This window comes from Podarcis bocagei (genome assembly GCF_964188305.1).
Source record: "Podarcis bocagei genome assembly, chromosome: 2".
Taxonomy (NCBI): domain Eukaryota; kingdom Metazoa; phylum Chordata; class Lepidosauria; order Squamata; family Lacertidae; genus Podarcis; species Podarcis bocagei.
Window position 1 is genome coordinate 14,625,720 of NC_138126.1, and position 17,440 is coordinate 14,643,159.

Consider the following 17,440-nt stretch of genomic DNA (forward strand, 5'->3'; position numbering starts at 1 on the left):
TTTCTTTTTGCCCAGGCGCTTTCCCTGAGAAAACTCACTTTTCACTGCTGAATTGGAGCAAATGGCAATCTACCCAAATTGCCATTTGTTCTGACTCATCCTTAAACAGCAGGTTTTCCTGGGGGAAGTGGTGGTGGATGAGTGTTTAGATCCACAGCTTTAAAGTGCAGGATTGTGCCTAGAAAGTTTGGGGCAAAAGACAAGTGTGGATGAGCTCAAAGATGTTTCCTTGGATCAAGACCTCTGTCTCTGACTCTCGGCTGATTCTGACTCTCATTTCCTCATCTTCTCCCCAACAGCAAACGTCACTCTGGATCCAGACACAGCCCATCCCATTCTCATCTTGTCTGAGGACCTTCAAAGTGTGAGATATGGAGCCAAACTGCAAGACTTGCCCAGCAATCCTGAGAGATTCAGCAAACGTCCTTCTGTGATGGGATGTGAAGGATTCACAGCAGGCAGACATTTCTGGGAAGTTGTTGGGGCAAGTGAGGAAGGATGGGCTGTGGGGGTTGCTAGGAAGTCTGTGAGGAGGAAGAACTACTTTCCCTTAAGTCCTGAGGGAGGTATCTGGGCTGTGGGGAGATGGGAAGGAGAGTACAGGGCCTGCAACCCCCCGGACTACTCTCTTCTGCCCCTGAGTGGGGAGCCCAGCAAGATCCGAGTGGCTCTGAACTATGAAGGGAGGGAGGTATCTTTTTTTGAGGCTGACACAGGAGCCCATCTCTACACGTTCTCAGGAGCCTCCTTCTCTGGACAGACACTCTTCCCTTTCTTTTTTCTTCAGAGAAATGAAACCCACCTTAGGATCTCCTGAGAAAAACAAATCTGCCTCACGGGCCTGGTTGGGAGTTGGAGCCGAGAAATATCAGTATATAACCAACATATTTATTCATCACCAGCCACCAAGAATCATAAAATACCAAAAAAAAGTAATCTTATGAAACATAGAGGTTCCTTGTTGAAAAGGGAGGTGCCCTCTGTACATGCTCAGGCCTTTTATTTCTGAGGCTCAAAGTTCCTAAGTAAAATTTTCCTCGTCACATTCTTTCCCACCCCTCAGCCTTTTTCAACCCACTTTTAACACCTAGGTCTTTATTTATTCCCAGCACAGTCCTGTCAACCCAGACAGGGTGGTGGGTGGGGTTGTGAATATTGACCGCTTTGGGAGCTCCCATAAAAACATGTTTACAAAGAACCGAAGCAGAGTTTTTTAAATAAAAAACCCCCCAAAGCTTTTCTCTTGGGAATTATAGCGACAGAACTACCTAAAACTTGTCATGTATGTGACTACAGTGGCAAGAATGTTACTTGTCCAAAAATTAAAAGAAGAAGAAAGTTCCTGCAGAGGAAGAATGGATACAAAAACTTATGGAATATGCTGAAATGGTGAAACTTACCCGAAGAATAAGAAATCAAGATAACAAACTTTTTACAAAAGAATGGAAATGGTTTATTGAATATTTACAGATAAAACAGATAAAAACATTGGCAGGATTATTGTAATAACCTGCAGCTTTACAAGAGTATACATTTAAAGAAGATGAATAAATTGAAGTTAATTTGGATATGCAGAAGATATTAAAAATAAATTTAAGGAACCACAGAAAGTGGGGGAAGTCAAGTTTTGAAATTTCAAAATGATTGTAAAATCAGTGAAATGTATAAATCTGAAAAGTAACAATAATAATAAATAATTATAATAGAGCCTGGAGCAGGGATGGGGGACTCTTTGCTGACTGAGGGCAGCATTCTGTTCTGGTCAGGACTAGAGGAAAAAGTGGACAGAGCAACAGATGTGAATTTTACCTTTGTACAGCTGGGCAGTTGCTACACACATTCCCAATCCCACAAAAGGCAGTGATGGCCACCAACCAGGATGGCTTTAACATTTAACGTCTCACATCAAATATAACTGATCTGTAGAAAGGACTTTATGATCTGAACACAGAGAGCCAGTGTTGTGTAGTGGTTAAGAGCGGTGGACTCGTAATCTGGAGAACTAGGTTTGTGTCTTCGCTCCTCCACATTCAGCTGCTGGGTGACCTTGGGCCAGTCACACTTCTCTGAAGTCTCTCAGCCCCACTCACCTCACAGAGTGTTTGTTGTGGGGGAGGAAGGGAAAGGAGAATGTTAGCTGCTTTGAGACTCCTTCGGGTAGTGATAAAGCGGGATATCAAATCCAAACTCTTCTTCTCTTCTTCAGAGGCGATGTATGTACTTATGTAACCCAGAAATATATAATAAAAACAATTTGTTTAAAGAAGAAGGTTAGGCAATTCCATTAGCAACATTACCAACAACTGAAGTATTTGGGAGGCAGTATGCCGCTGTATACGCAATTACTGGGAATCACAAGTGGGGAGACAGCACTCTTGCACCCAGGAGATTGGGGGGGTCCCAGCCCCCCACCACCCAAAAGGAACGCTTTCCCCAAGTTTGGCCCTTGTGAGAACAGGGATGTCTTTGGCAGGGTTAGCAGGGTTTTCCCCCCTCTCATTAAAGCACCCCCCCTTCCTGACCTGGGGAGTTGTAGTCCCAAAAAATATCCATAGGGCAGCAGGTTTGGGGAGGTTGCTCTAAGGAGCTTAGGGCAGCACACAGTGTTCCACCACTGCCCATTTGAGCCTCACACCAACCCTATGAGGTAGGCCAGGCAGAGTGTCACACCATTCCCAGCCTGACACTCCAGTCATGGATGTCCGTACAGTCAAATCCCCCATTATGAACATGTCTATGACCTGGTGTGCATGGATATATTACGTTTTTTGAAGTCCAGCATTGGAAGGGAAGCCTTCCCCAAAGTCAGAGCACTCAAAGGGCTTCTCCCGCGCATGGGTCCCCTTGTGGGTGATGAGAGAGTCCTTCCGGCAGAAGCTTTTCCCGCAGACAGCGCATCTGTAGGGCTTCTCTCCCGAGTGGATCCTCTCGTGCCTCATGAGCTGCTGCCTCCGACTGAAGCTTTTCCCGCAGTCCCGGCACTCGTGGGGCTTCTCCCCCATGTGGATTCTCTTGTGTGTGGTAAGGTTTCCTTTCTGGGTGAAGCTTTTCCCGCACTCGGAGCATTTATGCGGCTTCTCGCCCGTGTGGATTCTCTCGTGGATCACCAGGTGAGCGCTGTTGTTGCAGATTTTGCCACAATAGGCGCATTCGTACATCTTCTGGGCTTTCTTGGGAAGGTCCGCTCTCGGAGGGCAGCTTTTCTTGCTGCTGGTGCCTGTTTTCTCTCCCACAACTTTCAAAAAGCCCTTTTGGGAGGGACACACATTGAAACCTTTGCTATACAGGAAAGCTCGGCCTTCTGTCTCCTTTGGCTGTTCTGAGGGGCACATCTGTCTCCCTGGTGCCTCTTCTAGCTCCTCCAGACCCTGGGGTAACCCTCCTTGGGCTCCTGTCAATGGCATCCCATCAACTTTCTTGTGTCTTTTCAAGCCAAAGTCCATCCAAATGTGCCCATCAGCTTCTGGAACAAAGAATTAAGGAGACAAGTCAGGAGACCCTCTACAGTTCTATGATTCTAAATCATCAATGATGTGTTTTTGCCCATATGCATTGTGTTTCCTTTGCACTGAAATGAACAGGGTAGAATAACATTAATGGCAACCTAATTTATGTAATATATTTATTTTCAGCACAGAGGGCAGTGAGACAAATAATGTAGTTTTTGGCAGCAGGCAAACTGTAGCAGAACAGAAAGGGCACCGCATATGACAAATACAGCGGAAATAGAAAAACCATGTTTTCCCAATCTTAATTGCTACCTAACTGCAGTCATTCCATTAGGAATCTTGACCTGTTTTTATCCAACCTGGTAGCTATAAGAAACGTAGCTGTAAGAACAAAAACCTAGCTCTGTGCTTCTGCCCCTCCTCCCCCCTTTCCCCTTTCGTCTCAAGTATTTTTGTTATGTTATATTGTTTTGACTGATTTATTATACTTTTACTGTATCTTAAAAAGAACCCCTGACCATTAGGTCCAGTCGTGGCCGACTGGGGTTGCGGCGCTCATCTCGCTTTACTGGCCGAGGGAGCCGGCGTACAGCTTCCGGGTCATGTGGCCAGCATGATTAAGCCGCTTCTAGCGAACCAGAGCAGCGCACGGAAACACCATTTACCTTCCCGCCGGAGCGGTACCTATTTCTCTACTTGCACTTTGACGTCCTTTCAAACTACTAGGTTGGCAGGAGCAGGGACCGAGCAACGGGAGCTCACCCCGTCGCGGGGATTCGAACCACCAACCTTCTGATCAGCAAGTCCTAGGCTCTGTGGTTTAACCCACAGCACCACCCTGGTCCCTTTTTTATTGTATCTTACTTGTGTATTAATGTAACGTTCACGACTCGGGAGTCTTTGGCCCGCAAAGCAGTATATGAATAATTGTCTGGTTTTATAATTTTATGATGCTTTAACATGTATATTACACATCATCATAGTGGTAGTCATTTTTTTTTTTTTTTTGTTGGTGGTTTAGAAATATTCCTGCAAATATATAAATAAAACATAACATAGCATGTATTTTAGACTATGAGTCTATGAGGGCAGTGACAATCTTTAAGCTGTTCTGGAAACCATTCCCAGTGCATCCCAAGGTACAAATGCTTAAAATAAATACAATGTTAATTACCGTATTGGCCTGAATATAAGCCTCACTTCCCTCTCCACCCAAATTCTGACCATGAAAAGTTAAAGTGCGGCTTAAATTCGCAACCTTACAAAAATGGGCTTCTACAATATCGCTGCTGAAACAGACATGCGGCAAAACTTTGAAAAGAGTGCTGATGGAGAAGATTCATAAGGACCAAGCAGGCTTTCTCCCAAAAAGGCATTTATCAGATAATGTGAGGAACATAATAGACATTTTGGAATTACTAGAGGTGAACATAAACACTAAAGCAGTTCTGATATTTGTGGACGCGGAGAAAGCCTTTGACAATATTTCTTGGAGCTTTATGAAAAAGAATCTTCATGGGATGGGGGTAGGCCAAGGATCTGAGAATGGTATGGGTGCTGTCAGGGAACTGCCATCAGAGCATCAGGTGGTGGAGGGACTCAGGCAGGATGAAAGAGACTCAACTGCTGAAGCAGGGACCAGCAGGGGGAGGAGTGGGTCTCTGAGGGAATGCGAGCAGGAGGGAGGGCTCAGGGAGGCTTCCAGCGAGAACAGTGGGGAGGTATCGGAGTCTCCCATAGGGAGACCCATACCTCGCAGGAAACTGTCACGCCGTGAGTCCAGGAGACGCGTTTCCGTTAAGGAACTTCTTTGTTGGAAACGCTTCCGCAGACAGCCACTGTCGGACTCTACTAGTGACTAGAGCAGACATGTCTGAGGAGCTCCGTCACACACGGAGGTTTGTGGGGGCGCACAAACTCTGAGGGAGCACGTTTTCACGCACAAGCAGCTAATCAAACCCTCACAGCAGTCCGACAGTCTTTGTACGCTGCCTGTGCAAGAGAAGGCATCATGAGCGAACCAACCGGAACCGGAGGAGCAGGGGCTGGAGCTGATCCAAGCTTGGAAGATAGATACCGAGCGTTGGAGGTTCAACTGGCCCTGCAGACGGCGAGGCTGGAGGAGAGAAGGGCTCAGGATGCAGACAAGAAGGGGAGAGCCACTCAATTCCCCAGAAAGGTACCAGGATTGGTGCAGAAATTTGGGGGGGACCCCAAGGACTACCATGCTTTTAGGACAGAGATGCAATATGCCCTTAATGTGCAGTTCGATGAGTTCCCTGATGAGGAATCGCGAGTTGCTTTTGTAATTGGGCATCTTGAGAAAGGGGCTAGAGACTGGGTGCGACCCCTAATGGCAACGCACAATGACATACTAAAGGACACCATGAAGTTCTTTCGTGCAATGGATATCATGTTTTCCAGCGATATTGAGGAAGGGGTGGTGCGCAGACAGCTAATGGCTTGTAAGCAGGGGAGTCGATCTGTCCGTGAATATTGGACTGAGTTTACCATGCTGATTCACAGACTGAGTTGGGATTTATCGGCGGCACCCGTTCAAATGCTATTTGAAGAAGGTCTTTCTTCGGGGGTGAAAGACGAGCTGGCACGGAGCCCCAGGGCGGAGTCTATGGATCAGCTGACCAAATCTGCGCTGACCATAGGAGCGCGGCAGGAGGCAAGAGCCTTGGAGAGGCGGGAAGGGAGAGGGGAACGTTGGAAGGAGTTCCGCATTCCAGACATTCCTGAGCCAGCTTTCCCGCCGGCAGAGCCGATGGAAATCGGAACAGCGCGCGCGCGCGCATTTTTAAAAACCAGCGAGGGAGCTAAGAAGGAGGGAAAGGGCCCCCGGAAATGCTATCTCTGCCAACAGCCAGGCCACTTTGCCAGAGTCTGCCCCCAGAGGAAGGAATGGCAAGGGATGGTGGGAGCTGTTGAGGGGGGAGAAGAAGGGGGAGCGGAGCAGGTAAAAGCCAACGCCTGGTTGCCACAATTGGGGCACTGCAGCCAGGCCAAAGAGCAGTGAAAGTGCCCGTGCCAGAAGCTCCTCGACCTGCTCTAGTGATTGAAGTGTCGCTAGAGCTGCAGAATGGGCACCCCCTAAAAATAAAGGCGCTATTGGACTCAGGCAGCTCCTGCAATTTTATGAGCAAGGAGTTTGCTGCTGAACACCAGATACAGACCATCCCTTTAAGCAACCCCCTGCAGGTGACCACGATTGATGGCAGGGAGTTGTTGGGAGGAGGAGTCCGCTTGCAGACTGTCCCAATGATAATGAGGGTGGCAAGGCACACAGAACTGATAGCGTTTAATGTGGCCACCCTGGGAGGCGCTCCCATTATTTTGGGAATGAGCTGGCTAGCTCTACATGATCCGCTGGTTGGCTGGCATCAAAGAGTGGTGTCCTTTGGTTCAGCACATTGCCTAGAACACTGCAAAGGGGAGAAGGGTTCAGTAGGGGCCCAAGCCACCCTAGCAGGGACTGAAGTAATGGGGAAGGTGAAGGTACCACCACAGTATGCAGATCTCAGCGACGTGTTCAGCGAGAAGGAAGCTGACCAACTACCACCTCATAGACCCTTTGATTGTCAGATCAATTTACTCCCTGGAGCACAGCTTCCCGTGGGCAAGTTGTATGCCATGTCAGACAGGGAAATGCAGGAGTTGCGAGGGTTCATTGACAAGAACCTGAAGAGAGGCTTCATCAGAGAGTCCAAAGCAGCAGGGGGGAGCCCAGTGTTCTTTGTGGACAAAAAGAATGCGGACAAGCCGAGACTTGTATGTGATTTTTGGGCGGCTGAATGCAGTGACTGAACCGGTGGCGTTCCCTATGCCCAGAATTGATGATATTTTGACCATGGTGAGGAAGGGAAAGATTTTCACAAAGCTGGATCTAAGGGGGGCGTACAACCTGATACGCATAAGGAAAGGGGATGAATGGAAAACCACCATGTTTACCCCTTTGGGGGCGTTTGAATACCTCGTTATGCCATTTGGATTACAAGCAGGCTCCGCGTGTTTTCAATCTTTTATGAACCACGTGCTGGGCCCTTTGCTCTACAAGAATTGCGTTGCCTTTCTAGATGATGTGTTGGTGTATTCTGAGAATGAGGAGCAACATGTGAGAGACGTCAGAGAAGTGTTGAGCAGACTGCAAGCCAACAGGCTGTGGGTCAAACTGGAGAAGTGTCGGTTCCATACCAAGGAGGTGGAATTCCTGGGGTACCGCCTGTCAGACAAGGGATTGGCCATGGATCCCGGCAAGGTACAGGCAGTGCTGGAATGGAAAACACCCAAAACCAAGAAGGATGTGCAGAGGTTCCTAGGGTTTGGAAACTTTTATCGTAAGTTCATCCGCAACTTCGCCCATCTGACGGCGCCCATCACTGACTGTCTCAGCAGTAAGAAGAAGTTTGTATGGACGGCGGAGGCGGGGCGAGCGTTTGAGGAACTGAAAAGGGCCTTCGCCTCTGAAGAACAACTTCTGCATGTGGATTTACGAAAGAAGCTAAGGGTTGAAACAGACGCATCTGACAGAGCCATAGGGGCGGTGCTTCTTCTGCAGCCGGGGAAGGAGGAGTCGGAGTGGCGTCCGTGTGCCTTCTTCTCGCGGAAGCTGAACAAATCCGAGAGGAACTACACGGTGTACGACCGAGAACTGCTTGCTATTCATGAGGCGTTCCGGAGATGGAGGCATCTGCTAGTTGGTGCACAACATAAAGTGCAAGTGTGCACGGACCATAAAAATCTAGAGTACTGGAGAACGGCGCGAGTGCTCAACCAAAGGCAGTTGAGATGGGCCCAAGAGTTCTCCAAATTTAACTTTGAGATTTGTTATGTGCCAGGCCCAGAGAATGTTAGGGCGGACGCTCTCTCACGCAAGCCTGAATATTTGGAGGGGGAGGGAGCACCCGAAGAAACCCATATCATTCCAGAGGACCGCTGGGTGTGTGGGGCGACTTTGGTGGGGCAAAGGGAATTGGTAGAGGGTACGGTGCAGGATGCATACGCCCAGGGGAAACTCAGGGATCTCAGAGGGGAGGAAGACAAACCCGGTGGTTTTGAGGAGAGAAATGGGGCATTGTATTATAAGGGAGCGTTATATATACCTGAAGGGGAATTGAGGGAGAAAGTACTCAAGCAGCTGCACGATAGCCCCACAGCAGGGCACTTTGGGCAACACAAAACCATGTGGCTGGTTACCAGGGAATTTTGGTGGCCCAAGGTCAGGGAAGATGTGCGGGAGTATGTGAGAGGGTGTGAACAATGCCAAAGAGCCAAGGGGGAGAGGCAGGCGCCGGCTGGTTTATTAGAACCACTGCCCACACCTGAGAGACCGTGGGAAGCAGTGGCAATAGATTTCATGACTGATCTGCCAAGGTCTAGAGGGAAAACAGCCATCATGGTTGTAGTAGACCTGTTAACTAAAATGGCCCACTTCATAGCCTGCTCACATGCGGTTACAGCAGAAGAAACCGCCAAATTGTTTGTAGAGAATGTGTTTAGGTTGCATGGCGCCCCCTTGAGGGTGGTTTCAGACCGAGGGAAACAATTTACTTCCAGGTTCTGGAGGAAGCTCATGAGCTTACTGCATGTAGAGGTTAATTTCTCGACGGCCCGTCATCCTGAAACCAACGGGCAGGCGGAAAGAGCAAATGGGGTTCTCCAACAATATTTGAGGTGTTATGTTAATGACAGAGAGAATGATTGGGTGGAGAAGCTGGCGTTGGCAGAATTTGCCTACAACAATGCAGAGAACGTGTCCACGGGGATGAGCCCCTTTTTGGCTAATCACGGGTGCCATCCCAGAGCCTTCCCAGGGGGGGAGGGGGAGAACTGGAGCGTTCCAGCTGCAGAACAGTTCGTGGAAGAAATGGAAGCGATCCATCGCCAGCTCCAACTCAACTTAAACAGGGCTAAGGAGGAATATAAGAGGCAAGCAGACAAAAACAGAAGGGAAGGTGAAAGCATCAGGGTGGGGGACCAGGTGTGGCTGTCAACCCAAGGGTTGCCATTCAAAGGAGGTTGTAAGAAATTAAGACCCAAAAGGCTGGGTCCGTTTGAAGTCATACAGCAGGTCAATCCAGTGGCTTTCAGGCTCCGGTTACCGAACCACATGAAGCTGCACCCAGTTTTTCACAGGTCGTTGCTGTCACCGTATAGAGGAGACAGTGAGGGGAGGGTCACTAGGGGACCAGCAATGGAGGAGAAGGAACACAGCTACCATGTAGCGGAGATCCTCGATTCCAGGTGGAAGGGAGATCAAGTAGAGTATTTGGTAATGTGGGAAGGGGAACCGGAGTCGGAAAACACCTGGGTTAGGGCAGAGGATGTCAATGACGAGGTTTTAATAGAGACTTTTCATCAGAGGTTCCCACGTAAACCTCAGCCTGTAGCGAGGTTCCGAAGGGAATACTTTGCCACCACCGACGAGGAAGAGGAGTTGGAGGGGTTCCCAGATTCTGAAGAGGAGGAGGATTCAGCTGGCCAGGACGACGATCGATGGAGAGAATTGTTCGAGACGTCAGAAGATGAGGAAGATTCGTTTCGGGGTTTTAGCCCTTCACCTCCCAGGGGGGAGGAATTGGGAGGGGGTGAGGGGGGCCCTGGAGGGGAGGTGGATGTCAGGGAACTGCCATCAGAGCATCAGGTGGTGGAGGGACTCAGGCAGGATGAAAGAGACTCAACTGCTGAAGCAGGGACCAGCAGGGGGAGGAGTGGGTCTCTGAGGGAATGCGAGCAGGAGGGAGGGCTCAGGGAGGCTTCCAGCGAGAACAGTGGGGAGGTATCGGAGTCTCCCATAGGGAGACCCATACCTCGCAGGAAACTGTCACGCCGTGAGTCCAGGAGACGCGTTTCCGTTAAGGAACTTCTTTGTTGGAAACGCTTCCGCAGACAGCCACTGTCGGACTCTACTAGTGACTAGAGCAGACATGTCTGAGGAGCTCCGTCACACACGGAGGTTTGTGGGGGCGCACAAACTCTGAGGGAGCACGTTTTCACGCACAAGCAGCTAATCAAACCCTCACAGGTGCCATATACTCTGAACAAAAGGCTAAGTTGATTGTAAATAATGTGATAACTGAAGAATTTAAAATAGAAAAAGGGACACGACAGGGGTGCCCAATCTCCCCATTACTTTTTATTTCAGTTCTGGAGGTGTTGCTAAACATGATCAGAGATGACCAGCAGGTTAAAGGGGTACAGGTCGGAGCTAAACATTATAAGTTAAGGGCCTTCGCAGATGACTTAGTACTTACTTTACAAGAGCCAGACACTAGTACAAAAAGGGTTCTAGAGTTAATTCAGGAATTTGGTCAAGTGGCCGGATTTAAACTGAACAAACAAAAGACTAAGGTTCTAGAAAAAAATTTAACAGTCATGGAAAGGGAGAAGTTCCAGAATGAAACAGGTTTGACGGTAGTTAAGAAGGTGAAGTATCTAGGGGTTCATATGACATCTAAGAATTTGAATCTGTTTAAAGATAACTATGAGAAATGTTGGTCAGAAGTTAAAAAAGATCTAGAAATATGGTCAAATTTGAAACTTTCAATGTTAGGCCGAATTGCAGCTATCAAGATGAATGTATTGCCTAGAATGTTATTTTTGTTTCAAACATTGCAAATTCTTGACAAGATGGACTGTTTCAAGAGGTGGCAGAAGGATATTTCGAAATTTGTCTGGCAGGGCAAAAAACCCAGAATAAAATTTAAAATATTAACGGATGCAAAGGAAAGAGGGGGATTTGCCCTGCCGGACTTAAAACTGTACTATGAATCAGCAGCGTTTTGCTGGATGAAAGAGTGGATGCTCCTCGAGAATACAGATATCTTGGATTTAGAAGGTTTTAATAATGAATTTGGTTGGCATGCATATTTATGGTATGACAAAGTTAAGGTGCACAGGGCCTTTAAAAATCACATTGTCAGAAAAGCATTATACAATGTTTGGATTAGATATAAAGACCTGATGGAAATTAAGACCCCTAGATGGTTATCACCTTTGGAAGCTAAAGCTTTGAAGAAAATATGGAAGCCGAATGGCCAAAGTATTGGGAAATTTTGGAACAAGATGGAGATAAATTGAAGTTACAGAGTCATGAGAAATTGAAAACCAAAGTATGAGATTGGCTCCATTATTATCAAATAATGGAGGTTTATAAACAAGACAGGAAAGTTGGCTTCCAGGTGGAGAAATCAAAATTAGAAACTGAACTGTTAGAACCCAATACTAAGAATTTGTCAAGAATGTATAACTTGTTGCTGAAATGGAATACACAAGATGAAACAGTTAAATCAGCTATGATTAAGTGGGCACAGGACATTGGTCATAATATTATGTTTGCGGACTGGGAATGGTTATGGACCACCGGTATAAAATTTACGGCATGTAATGCCTTAAAGGAAAATATTATGAAAATGATTTATAGGTGGTACATGACCCCAGTCAAGCTAGCAAAAATCTATCATTTGCCTGACAATAAGTGTTGGAAGTGTAAAGAAACTGAAGGTACTTTCTATCACCTTTGGTGGACGTGCCCGAAGATTAAGGCTTTCTGGGCGATATATAATGAAATGAAAAAGGTACTTAAATGTACCTTCCCTAAGAAACCAGAGGCCTTTCTCTTGGGCATTGTCGGCCAATTGGTGCCAAAGAAAGACAGAACTTTTTTTATGTATGTTACGACAGCAGCAAGAATACTCATCGCAAAGTATTGGAAGACAGAAGATCTACCCACCCTGGAAGAATGGCAGATGAAGGTGATGGACTATATGACATTGGCCGAAATGACTGGCAGAATCCGTGATCAGGGGAAAGAGACGGCGGAAGAAGATTGGAAGAAATTCAAAATCTATCTTAAGAAATATTACAAAATTGATGAATGCTAAAATGTTGAGGTTTTTAGAAAGAAAAGGAGATTACAGCGACAAAAGATTAAGTTAAAGAAAAGAATAAAGAAGGAACACATTTGATAAAATTAAGTTTAGGATTTGCTGAAATAATTTTGGAAATTGGGATGTAGAAAGGGGAGGTTTGGGGGAGTCCGAGAAGTGAGGTTTATGAAAAAAAGGATATGAAATTATACATGTTTGTTTGTCTTTTTATTTGTTTGTATTGTTCATAAAAATTCTGTAAAATCAATAATATTTTTTTTTAAAAAAAAAGAAACGGAACAGGTGTGAGTGCCTGCAGAATTTTAAGGGAGTGACTTATATTCGGGTATTGTCTTTTTTTCTTTTTGCCCCTTGAATTTTAAAGGTGCGGCTTATATTCGGGTGCGGCTTACATTCGGGCCAATACGGTAATAAACCTTTACCCAGCAAGCTGGCCTCACCATCCTCCTCCGGCTTGACCTCCATAGGCAAAGGCGACTCCATGGCACTGGACTCCACAGCATTCGACGGATCCCATTCTGCCTTGGGGGAATTAGCAGCCGCCTTGTCCAAAGGCCCCTGTACCTGGAATGAGAAATGAATGGTTTTGTGATGCCACTACTTAGAAACCTAGGGAGCCATTTCCTTTGAGGGCAAGCTCCTCTCTCCATTTTGCTTGCACTTTTTCTTAAGGGGAGAGATGACAGAGCTTGAATTGAAGGGGAAAAGGTGCGGCAAGGGGCACCAGCTTCCCTGGCTACCAGCGAAGGCCAACAACCTGGGGACAGCTCCAGTCTGTCTCTCCTTTCTGGCTTTACCTCTCTAGAAGACCAAGATATAAAGGGGGCTATTGAGATGGAGGAACAGAACTCCTGGCAATTTAGCCACACTGAGTACCCTCACCTTTCGTCCCGGCACCTTGACCTCACACAGCCTCAGCAAGAAATCCTCTGCCAGAGCCACCGCTCGGGCGCAGGTCTTGGGGCCCCGTTCTCTCACCCAGCTCTGCATTTCCGGAGGCAGGATGGCCAGGAACTGCTCCAAGATCACCAGATCCAGAATCTGCTCTTTGGTGTGTGCATCCGGTGCCAGCCACCGGTGGCAAAGTTCACGGAGTTGGCTCAAGCCCTCTCGGGGGCCCCCAGCCTCCTTGTAGCCAAACTGCCGGAAGCACCGGCAACGCAACTCCAAGCTGGCGGTGTCTTCCTCATCCGGAACCTCTTCCTTCGCTTTCACAGAAGGATCCAGCCTTTGACCGACCTCATTGGACTCTCTGAGTAGGCCTGGCAAGGGTTGGGCCATGCGCTCTCCTGCAGGCCACCAGATGGTATCCACAATGGCCTTGACAGAGGCCTGGAAGTCCTCAGCATCGTCCTTTGACCAGAGCTGAGGCAGACGTGGGCTTTGCCGCCCCCATCCTGACTGAGGAGACTGCATCCTCCTCAGGAACTCCTGCCACTCGGTCTCCCAGTGCTGTTGAAGCGCCTCATCTGGTTCCTTTTTAATTTGTGGTGGGGCTGCCCTGGTCAGAAGCTCCTGGACGGTCCCAACCTGAACAACACAAAGATCTTGTTCTCCTGCCTCCAATTCCTCTTTGGCCTCAGGGCCCGCTAGGCCCAGTTCTTCCATTTTGTTTGGTTCTGAAAATTTCTTCTCAAGTTCTGAAAGCAAGCAAACAAAAAGGGAGTGTGTGAAGTCGTCCTTGCTTCTGACCTGTCCTGAATCTACTGCCCATCACTGTCATTGAAAGAACCCAAATTATTATTGATTTATTTTATTTGAACTGATATCCCACCCTTCCTCTACAAGGAGCCAGGACAGCAAGCACATTCACAGGGATGCATTCTAAAAACAGTTACAGGTAAAAAACATCTCCAGTAACATTCATACCACAGCCCCTCCAAGTGTCAGCCTTTTCAGCTGTGTTAACTACAAACACCAAAATCTGGGATCCCCTCAAAACTGGTGTCAAAGTCATTTTGCAGTGAAAACCCTGCATCTTGTAGCTCCCCACAAAGTAACTGATACTTCAAAGCGGGGTTTGTACTTGATGCTCCCAAATCCAACGTTGTCCGATTCACTTTTGGCAAACGTTTTGCAGCAACTCTCTCCCTCCCCCCCCCCCGCATTTTGCAGGGCCCCACAAACAGAGCAATTGACACTCAAACCTGGTGGTCACCAAAAACCCAACCTCGTCCAATTCACTCGAAACTGGCGCAAAACATTGGCAAAAGTATTACAGCAAAACCCCCGCAAAAAACCCTGCAGGTGAGTTCCCTTCAGAGCTTTGCACTTTGCTACCTGCAAGACATTACTTGTAGACAGATGACTAGGTTCAGGATCACCAAATATTATACTGTCATCTGGATATTGGTGAGAAAGAGCAGTTGCTGACATATTTTCATTTGTCTTTTTAAAAAAGCTCTCTCTCTCGCAACTCCAGATTCAGGTAGGTAGCTGTGTTGGTCTGACACAGTCAAAATATATATAAAAATAAATAAATTGTTCAGTAGCACCTTAGAGACCAACTAAGTTTGTTCTGAGTATAAGTTTTTGTGTGCATGCACACTTCTTCAGATACCAAAAGAGTGTGCATGCACACAAAAGCTTACACCCAGAACAAACTTAGTTGGTCTCTAAGGTGCTACTGGACAATTTTTAAATTTTTTTTTATATCTTGCAACTCAAGAGAGTTTTCTTTTCAGGTTTGGTTGATGCTTATCACTGAAGCGCCCCTTGTAAGAACATTGCATTACTACTGGGCCTTCTGATGGAGGCATTACTTTAATGCATCCAATGAACTGTGACTTGCAAAACGAGCATTCTCCTGTCACTTTCAAATACAGTGGTACCTCGGGTCAAGTACCATATTTTTTGCTGTATAAGACTCACTTTTTCCCTCCTAAAAAGTAAGGGGAAATGTGTGTGTGTCTTATGGAGCGAATGCAGGCTGCACAGCTATCCCAGAAGCCAGAACAGAAGGAGGGATTGCTGCTTTCACTGTGCAGCGATCCCTCTTGCTGTTCTGGCTTCTGAGATTCAGAATATTTTTTTTCTTGTTTTCCTCCTCCAAAAATTAGGTGCGTCTTGTGGTCTGGTGCATCTTATGGAGCGAAAAATACGGTACTTAATTCGTTCCGGAGGTCCGTACTAAACCTGAAACTGTTCTTAACCTGAAGCACCACTTTAGCTAATAGGGCCTCCTGCTGCCGCTGCACCGCCAGAGCACGATTTCTGTTCTCATCCTGAAGCAAAGTTCTTAACTCGAGGTACTATTTCTGGGTTGGCAGAGTCTGTAACCTGAAGCGTATGTAACCTGAAGCATATGTAACCCGAGGTACCACTGTATTTTTGTGCCCGGTCTAACACAGAGACCTTACCTCCCTTACATCTTACCTTACACGGCAATTCCAAATGACACCACACATGAATATTTAGCTTGTGAGTCCATACCTATATTGTAGGTTCGAATGGAGTTCTTTCTCCTGCTCCTGTATGTCAAATCTTCTGGTGAAATCTCAGCCCATTCCTCTGTAGAAAATGTGACTGTGAATTTCTTTCTGTCCAGAGTTTCATCAACAATTTTTTGGTTGCTCAAAAAGTACTCCTCCTCCTCCTCGCTTTTGTCAGTGCTTCCATCCATATTGTGGTCTCTGGACTCATCAGAGGATAAAGCTGATGAATGCTCATGATTTCCCCGGTCAGAAGCAACAGGTTCTGTACAATTTCCCAAGGTCTGGTAGACCTCATAGCGACCCCCGAGGACAGCTAGGTACAGATTGTATGCAGTAATGTTGATTTTCTTCTTTGCAAGTTTCTCACTAAGTCTTCGCCAAACCATGTGGTTTCTTCCAGAAATTTTTCCATTCTCCTGCAGTATTGCTTCCCTTTCTTCAACAAGCAAAGGGGTCACCTCAGAAATAGGAAATGTGCGCTGTCTTGGCATTGTTTAATGTACTATGGGAAATATATGAGAAACACAATTTATTTCATAAAATTTATACACCACTTTATTCTTTTTTTTAAAGAAAAAACCCCCCTCAAAGCTAAAGTAAGCCTTTTCCCAATCTTTAACCTCCTGAGTTGTGTTTTTTTTTAATATACTCTAACCGTTTTTGGACTCCCTTTAAAGCCTCTTGACGACCACGGGAAACCTAAAGTAAATCCCGTAACACACAAGATTTTTTCTGGTTACAGATAGGTAGCCGTGTTGGTCTGCCATAGTCAAAATAAAAAATTCCTTCCAGTAGCACCTTAAAGACCAACTAAGTTAGTTCTTGGTATGAGCTTTCGTGTGCACACGAAAGCTCATACCAAGAACTAACTTAGTTGGTCTTTAAGGTGCTACTGCAAGGAATTTTTTATTAAGATTTTTTCTGTGTTTTGATGGTCTAAATTCTCTGCAATAAGAGTTAAATGCAACAGCCACCCTTTTATGTAGAAGTGAACTGGTCAGTCTGGAGTTGCCCTTGATGACTGAACCTATAACCTTCTGAATGCCAAGCAGATGCCCTTTCCACCCAGCCACAGCTCTTCCCGGGGCTAGGCAGAGGGGCAGGCCTTGGGGGGCCAGCTGGACAGACAACCTTCGAGTTAGGGGCAGGCATGGGGGAAGCTTGGATCTCTAGATGTTGCTGGGCTACAGCCCCCACCCTCCCTAGCTATGTTGCCTGTGCTGACTGGGGGCTGATGGGAGCTGGGAGCCCAACATCTGAAGGGCCACAGATTTCACCCACCCAGCCACCCCCTCACCCACAGCGCGTGTTTGGGGACGTCTGCCTTCTGCCCTGCAAAGCACCAGATCTTTGCTCTCCCCTCTGATCTCTCCCCTTTCTTTCATCCCCCTTTCTTTCATCACCTCTTTCCAGCCTCTGTCTCTGCTGCAGCTTCTCCCTTGCAGGAGATCCCACAGATCCACCCACGTTTAGACCATGCAAAAGGCTGCTTCTCCTTTTTATTATTATTATTATTAATTATTATTATCAAGCCATAGAGAGGCAGCGGCAGGAAAAGGAAGGGATCGCTGATAAATAAACCGGGGTCCCTCTAGGAATCTCAGCTCAGTCCATTTAACCACTTTAACCCCACGCCTAACAAAGCGAGGAGCCACTAAGCGGC

General features: G+C 46.9%; 1 protein-coding gene across 1 annotated transcript; it reads right to left on the reverse strand.

The window, feature by feature from the left end:
* Positions 1-1,878: 1,878 nt before the first annotated feature.
* Positions 1,879-17,340, reverse strand: LOC308580531 (uncharacterized protein). The gene is made up of 5 exons (XM_081182314.1): positions 17,181-17,340; positions 15,776-16,279; positions 13,226-13,983; positions 12,784-12,907; positions 1,879-3,463 (listed from the first exon to the last, which is right to left on the reverse strand). The coding sequence occupies exons 2-5, from the start codon at positions 16,266-16,268 to the stop codon at positions 2,760-2,762; spliced, it is 2,079 nt and encodes a 692-aa protein (XP_081038440.1). The 5' UTR covers positions 16,269-16,279; positions 17,181-17,340; the 3' UTR covers positions 1,879-2,759.
* Between the last annotated feature and the right edge of the window lie 100 nt (positions 17,341-17,440).

What these genes read in the sequence shown, in the direction of transcription:
- LOC308580531 (XM_081182314.1), bottom strand. Translation starts at nt 16,268, where the DNA reads ATGCCAAGACAGCGCACATTTCCTATTTCTGAGGTGACCCCTTTGCTT. An exon ending in CATTCGAACCTACAATATAG is followed by an intron (nt 13,984 to 15,775) that starts GTATGGACTCAC and finishes GCTTGCTTTCAG; the next exon opens with AACTTGAGAAGAAATTTTCA. An exon ending in TCAAGGTGCCGGGACGAAAG is followed by an intron (nt 12,908 to 13,225) that starts GTGAGGGTACTC and finishes TTCTCATTCCAG; the next exon opens with GTACAGGGGCCTTTGGACAA.